The sequence below is a fragment of the Centroberyx affinis genome, unplaced genomic scaffold, assembly GCF_046629955.1.
Source record: "Centroberyx affinis isolate AG114_WGS23_722 - 3 ecotype Tasmania unplaced genomic scaffold, CSIRO-AGI_Caff_v1 ptg001590l_1, whole genome shotgun sequence".
In the NCBI taxonomy this organism is placed as follows: domain Eukaryota; kingdom Metazoa; phylum Chordata; class Actinopteri; order Beryciformes; family Berycidae; genus Centroberyx; species Centroberyx affinis.
The window spans coordinates 135,520-143,214 of NW_027280039.1; the positions used below are offsets into that span (position 1 = coordinate 135,520).

At 41.9% G+C, this 7,695-nt stretch overlaps 1 protein-coding gene across 2 annotated transcripts; it reads right to left on the reverse strand.

Moving 5' to 3' along the window:
• Nucleotides 1-166: 166 nt before the first annotated feature.
• Nucleotides 167-3,549, reverse strand: LOC139651086 (galectin-3). Of its 2 annotated transcripts, none has more exons than XM_071527930.1 (4): nt 2,770-3,549; nt 2,394-2,482; nt 1,930-2,101; nt 167-907 (listed from the first exon to the last, which is right to left on the reverse strand). In XM_071527930.1, exons 1-4 carry the CDS (start codon nt 3,547-3,549, stop codon nt 749-751), a joined length of 1,200 nt encoding a protein of 399 aa, XP_071384031.1. In that variant the 3' UTR covers nt 167-748. The 2 variants fall into 2 exon arrangements, with proteins under 2 accessions (XP_071384031.1, XP_071384032.1); XM_071527931.1 differs by having other exon boundaries at nt 2,861-3,386.
• Between the last annotated feature and the right edge of the window lie 4,146 nt (nt 3,550-7,695).

Consider the following 7,695-nt stretch of genomic DNA (forward strand, 5'->3'; position numbering starts at 1 on the left):
GTTTTCATAGTGCTGATTTGAATGTTTTACTGGGAGTTTTTATTTCTCTGAAAGAGGTTTCTCTGCAGTCTTACTGCTGTACAGCTTCAAGCTGTTGCCCTGTTGTTCTTTGAGCTTTGAGAAAATAAAACGCGGAAACAATGAGACTGATCATTTCTTTGGGACTGATAATTTTATTAAAAGTTACTCTTTATTTCACAGAATCCCATGCAATGGAGGCCTCCAATACACCCAATTGTTATTTTCAGGCAATATTGGCCTATTGTATTATCTTTTTAATTGCAATTCAATAGTATAGAAAGATTACACATAATAAATAGCAGTAGCATCCTCATGTTCAACAAAGAAACAAATGCTTTGTTCACAGTAAATGGTTAGCTATCTTGCATAGGAAGTGGTTAAAGCTTATTGTGGCACATTTTAGAATGAGCTCAGCTCATATCACTGTTAATATTCTGGTAACACACAACTTTTGTCATCTTAAATCATAACACCATGATATAACATTTTTTAAGCTTTAGGGCCTACAGTATATATGTTAATAGAGTGTGTGTGTGTGTGTGTGTGTGTGTGTGTGCGTGTGTGTATGTGTGTGTGTATATGTGTATGTGTATGTGTGCATGTGTATGTGTGCATGTGTATGTGTGTGTATTTCTGCCCATATGCATTTACTATCACACTGATATATCTGTACCTTTGATGTGGTGATACATTTATGTATGAATGTGTGTGTGTGTGTGTGTGTTTCTTATGGAAGTGTCTCCACATTCATGTAGGTGAGGACGACGTCGTGCAGGATGTTGATTCTGTCGATCTGGTTGAGCTCTCTGACGCGGTGTCGGAACTCAAACAGCGGTATGTTGTTCACCGCCACCCTGAACTCTTCATTTGTGCACAGGATCTTCATCTGAAACAAAGCACAAGACTGAAAATGTAGGCTACTCCTCCTTCCATCTAGACTGTGAGCTAGTTTACACACAATGCCCACTACTTTGAATCCCAATAGATCTTTGGAAGTCTTTCTGTAATGACAAAAATTCTAACTGGGGTCCTGAAGAAGGATAAAAAAAAATATATAATTAGGAGGATTCTATGTCAATCCAACTTTCAGACAATCTAAAATTGCTGATCTGACTGATCTGATGACAACATGATATATGATGTAACCCATGACAAATGATGTAGTGTTATGCATTTCTGTCATGATAATGATACAAAATTAGTTGTTTAGTGTAGTAACACCCAAGGAATGCTTACAAACATAGTTGTTATTGGCATTAATCAACATTATGACACAGACACTGTAAGACCCCACAATAATCATGACACAGAATTAGCTATTCAGATTAGTAACCTCTTGGGAAAGTCTGTGAACATGTTTGTTACTGATGTTATTGAGCAACAAGACAGTGAGACCCCCAGTCTTTGAGTTCCCACTGACCTCAAGGAGCCTGCCTGCAGTACTGCTGTTCCCTTATCTAGGACCAGCCTCCCCAAACGACTTTCCAACCCTTTCCAGCCTTTCAGCCAGACGTTAGCCTGACATTAACCACGAGAAAGTGACCTAGAGTCAGTTAAAGGTGCTACGTGTAGCATTTTTAAACATCAATATATCATTGTCAATTTCATTGTAATTACTGTAAGCAAAGGAGACCAAGGTCGAGATGATTGGTCGCCTCGATCTCACACCAGTGGTATTGCCACTGTTTGCACTGGAGGAACAGTGGTGTAAAATGCAGTGTAGAGACCAGTAGAGGCCGACAATCTCTCGGGTATGGTCTTGTTTGTTTATGGTAATTATACTCCTGTCTCAAAGTCAATGTGGTAATGATTTATTGACGTTAACATACTACACGTAGCATCTTTAAGTACCGTTCCGCAATCCACTGCCTAGCTAAAAAGAGTCTGTTTCGTCACTCTGCCACTGACCTCGAATGCGCTCCCAGGAGCGAAGGGGAACGCAGACTTCAGGTTCCTCTCCTCGTTGCCCCAGCGCTCGCCCACCTTGTAGTTACGGACCAGCACCTGTTTGCCCCCTTCGTTGAAGCGGGGGTTGATGTGAAAGGCAATGTCGTTGCCTCGCAGAAAGTTCACCGTGAACCTGAGGGAGGATTTGATACACTGGTTATACTTTAGGATACAGCTCCTTTTTTTTGTTATCATTATTATTATTATGTACAAAATCTAGCAAATGTTGACACTGTTGTCTCTGTTGCTTGCAATATGTCTGTTACAAACTAAATACTGGTCAGATTGTTGGATTGGGTTACACCTTAGAAAAATAAACAATATGAAATTTAGAAAATATAGAGAAAACATTTAGAGAATATAGAAAACAGAGATCCATCTTCCGGATCAGAAAGACACTGTAGATGACATGTAAATAAACTTACATTTTAGCATTAGGTTTGACGTGGCCCCTGATGGTCATCATCATCTTGTCATAGACTCCTCGGGCCAGGTTCAAGTTGTATGGCACACTCTGAACAGCAGCAGAGGAAGGGAAGCAAGTTAAATCAACTTGTATTCTAAATCAGTCAGTGAATATCCATAAGTCTATCCATCAATTAATTCAATTATCCATAGGCCCACCCACCAGTCATCCATCCATCTATGCACCCATCCATGTATCCATCCATCCATTCATCCATCCATCCATCACTTATAATTATTTCCTGCATATGAGCAAAGAATCTCTAAAAACTGTAAAAAGCTGACACCATGACCTATCTGTCTATGCCTTATTCAGATTCCTTGTATTTGACTCACTAGTGGTCCAGATGTGGGTGGCAGTGGCCAGTGTGGAGGCATGATGGATGGATTCTGTCCAGGCCATCCCGGCTGTCCGGGGTTATAAGGCCAAGATGTGGGTGCAGGCCACCCTGGTGCAGTTGGCTGGATGCTGGGAGCAGGAACTGGAGCTGGGACTGGAGCTGGAGTTGGGACTGGGACCGGGGCTACAGCTGGTGCTGGGGGTTGGGGAGGCTGGTACTGGGGGCCGGGCCAGCATGGCTGGCAAGGTTGCACTGGAGCTGGAGCTGGAGCTGGGGCTGGAACTAGAGTTGGGGTTGGAGCAGGGGCCGGTGCTGGAGCAGGGGCCGGTGCTGGAGCTGGAGCAGGAACTGGGACGGGGGCGGGAACTGAGGCTGGGGCATATGATGGAACTTGGGCTGGGGCATATGATGGAACTTGGGCTGGACCATATGTGGGAACTGGAGCTGGTTGTGTCCCGGGCCAGCAGGGCGTGTTTGGCTGGCCAGACCAGCATGGCGGAGGCTGGGTGGGCTGTCCCGGCCACACAGGGAACCCTGCCCCGGGCTGCTGACTGGGCCAAAGGCTGTTACTCTGTGGGGCAGAACCAGAGGACGGACAGCTGCCACACAGAGCATCAGAGTGCTGAGGGAGAGGGGGAGGAGGGGAGGGGGAGGGAGGGAGGGAAGGGTCAGGGGCCAGGATAGAGATATGGGGGAGAGAGAGGGTGGAGAGGATGGAGGACACCAACTTGCATTTGCAAACATGGCCCATTGACATAAGCAAAAAACACCCCATTTATATTCAGATGAAAAACTGTGGGAAAAAAATGTAATTGCAATGACCCCAGTCATTCTTAGCAGTGTAGAGGTCAGAGAATTTGATGAGGTACTTACATCCATTCCACCTGTAAAACAACAATAAAACAACCAAAAATAGATTTAGTAATTTCTTTTTACAAGATACAGAACAAACACTGCTGTCAAGTTGAGCTTTGTTGAGACATGAGAGAAGAAATAGTTCTCCAAATGACCACCAGAGGACTCTAAAGCTTTTGAAGATGACAAAGTATCAGCAGATACGACAGGGAAGGTGGTCCATATGGAAATATATAAGTAACTAAAGCCAATTGTATGTCATGGGATGCACTAACTGAATGATGACAATAAAAAATGACCTGACTCATGCAGACACATAATGGCACATTGCTTGTGGATTGTGTCCGTGGCTGAGGTGCTCTTAGAGAGGAATGTGCAATAACAATGAATCAAGTCTTTGCCGTCCCTCCACCACTAACATTATGCTTGTTCTTGTGACAGCAGATTCAATTATTGTTTCTAATTGATTGAAGTGATTACTCTGCTATTTCACGCTTGTCCTTCATATTGATTATTACCTTAGAATTGCAAGAAGAATGATTAGAATTAATTAGAATAATTTACCTTTATTATTAGTATTATTATTATTTTCCTTATTTCACTACCCAGGTAATGATATAGCCAAAAACCTTTTTAAGGCAAAAGCTAAAATCACACGTCATATTCATGTACAGTATACTATATATATCCATCAATAAATATTTCCATTGATACATGTATCCTGCATGGTGTGTTAGGACTTTTCAATAGCCTTGTAAATGACCATATCATCATCACCATCATCACCATCATCATCATTATTATCACCATCATCACTATCATCTTCATCATTTCCATCATTGTCGTCATTAACAACAGTAGCAGAAACAGCAGCATCGTTCTAATCAAGTTGATATATACAGTATATATGAATATAAATTTGAATGTATTCTTTCATCATTTCTATGACCTGAGCTCCCTGTCTGCTTTGCACTGTAAACACTTTTCATGCTACAGCAGGAGATTTTATCCAACAACAAACAGTAAATTCATTTTTCCCCTGGGACCCAGACTCATGAAAACATGCTAGTGTTAGACCCAGGACACATTTTCTGGTTCTGATCCATAATTTAAGAAGCCAGGTTCCACAGATAAGATTGAAAATAGGAGTTACCTTCTTTTGTCTTTGGTCCTCAGGTGCACACAGGAGGAGTTTAGGTGAATCGGTCAGTCAGCTTATAGCCAAACACACAGACACACTCCTTTATAGCCCCAAACCCTGTGACCAGTTGGCCACTCCTCACTTCCTCACCACCTCACTTCCTCGCCCCACTCTCAGGAAAAACCACACCCTCACAGGAAAAGCTGTCACAGCACAAGGGTAAATAACATATGGTGGGTCATATGTTATCATTGAAGTTTTGAAGATGCAATAGAAGGGCATTTTAGTTTTGTTCATGTTATCTTCATAACCTTGTCTTCATCTTCATTCTTAGACTTCACAGAGCTGGTAATGAGAGATACGATGCTCTTTGATATAGTGTGAGTGTGAGTGTGTGTGTGTAGAGAGAGAGAGAGAGAGAGAGAGAGAGAGAGAGAGAGGGAGAGAGAGGGAGAAGTAGTTTGAATACTAAGCCCAAGGTATCTGTGGGAATAACAAGGAATACCAAAATATTGAAATGTAAAACCTATGTCAGAAAAGTTGTAATCTCCAGCAGGCCACGCTCCCTTGCTTTACCTCAACTGGAGCCACTGACAACACAAAGACCTTTTCTGCTGCTGGTGTGGTTGCTGATGTGGTTGCTGGGAAGTCATGGGACTGTGACACATTAATGCCATATCTGTCTGGCTCACAGAGAGTAACGCAATTACAGCAGATAGATAGAGAAGTCATGGTTCAGCTCTGCATGTTCCAGTGATTCAGGCATTGGTAACTGACAGACATTGCCGCTGGGTTCACTTTCTGGTCCTCACTGCTGTTGGAAAGGTTAAGTCCAGAGTTGGGTTTGGGCTTCAACAGAGGGTTAGGGTTAGGGTTAGGGTTGGTACCGTTAAGTGTGGAAGAGTGATCATCTGGGCTAATCTTTCAACAATATGATACATAATTAAAAACAAGTTGATCTTTGAGGATTTCCAGCCTAATGTTGGCTCAGTCCATGATGTACTGCCCAAATGTATATTGTAAGCACTGAACTGCTACCTGCTCACTTATTGTAAGTCACTCTGGGAGAGTGAGCTAAAAGGCTAAAATGTAAAATGTAAATATACCCTATCTATCTTACCACTTATCTGAAAATTTAATTAGGACCAATATCTTCGATAACATCAAGTGGGAGTGATGTAACTGTGGTCAAACTGAGCCAAATAAATCACTGTCTCCAGGGTAACAACTTGACAACAAATAACACTCCAATATGCACATTGACTGCGCTACTTGTCCTCACACCATTATTAGATTTCCCATCATCTGTGCTGAAAAATGCCAGAAATTACTTAACCGTGTAGCGTGGTGACACTCAAATCTTCATTCCCCAAGAATTCAATGCCTGTTTTTTTTCCAGCTGGGTCTTTACTGTTATACTCTTTATCTGTTAGCTAATCAGACACTCTATTTTTACCTGCTACATACCATTTACTGTAAATCTTGTTGTCCTCATGGATTATTTTCTTGCACTGTCAAATCAATGTTGACCCAACCTTGAGCAGTAAACTCGGGTTGTTTCACTATGCACAGCCTCTGTCAATACACATATATAAGCTACTGAGGGGTGCAGCCATGTGAGACAAGTTGGGGCCTCCGGCATTGTGTGTGTGTGTGTGTGTGTGTGTGTGTGGAGGGGAGGTGGTATGTGTGTGGGATGGGTTTGTGTTTGTGTATGAGTATGCATGTGTGTACCTCTATGTAGGGTGAAAGGCAACTATTTTGCCTATACCGTGCTGTATAGCTGTTCTTGTCTTCATTGATTATTTTGCTAAACTGACAAATCAATTTTGACCCAAACTTGAGCAGTAACCTGAGTTATTTCACTATGCACAGTCAATACTCACATATTCTCTTTATTCTGTTAAGGTCACAATGCCTTTGTCCCTTTTCAGAGATATTTTTTTTTTCTCTTTAAAATTGATTGGCTGAGCTCTTGAATTGTATTTTGAGTTATGTTGGGATAAATCTCAACACTGCAACGAGGTTACTTTCTATCAGCAGATTCTACCTTTTCAAAAATCTAAATTTATGATTAGCTTATGATTTGAATTGTCAAAAAGTCTCTGCTCTGGGGTTTAAACTAGACTTCAGATTTGTTAGTTTGGACATAGGGGCTATCAAAGCCGTGATAAAGCTTGAAACAGACAGCCATCACTCCTACATCTAGAGCCAGGAGACAGGCTGTGCTGGTCCCTGGGATGTTGTTGACTGGTCCCTAGTCTGAATGTCTGAATGTTGTAGCTGTAATGTTAGCAGTCCCTAAAGGTCACAATACGATTACCAGCCAGTCCTGAACAAAAAAGAACACTTTTTTTTGTTTTCTGGGAACAAGATCCTTGTTGGGTCTAGAAAATGAAATGTTGGGGGAGCTCTTTAGTCCATCTGTGAAACACTATGGTGCCTTTCATACAGACTTCATACAGGGATCCTGTTCTAAATGTAGCAAATCTCCTCTTGGAGAAAGACAATATCAACATATCTAGTCAAGTCAGGTGTATTTGTGCTTTGCCTGTCCCCTACCTGTCTCAGGGGTGACAAAAAGTGGATTAAAAAAGGGTCAGTTCAGTGTTAGGAGCGAGTGGGTTACTGCATCATAAAAAGTTCTAGATTTACACTTAGCCTACATTACTGCTTCAATGGATACTTTGACATTTTGAATTTCAGTGTGTCATGCTTCTTTGACTTACTTGACTTAAACCTCTTTACCCCATTTAGGGGCATAGGGCGTCCACCAGAGCTCGCCATCTCACTCTCATGAGTCTTATGCTTCTTTACCAAACACAAATTAAGATTAAGATTAAGTTAAGATTTCCCCCTACAAACAGCACTGTTAGCATTCCTAATTGAAACCAATGGGTGTTATTAACTGCAACACTAACATAC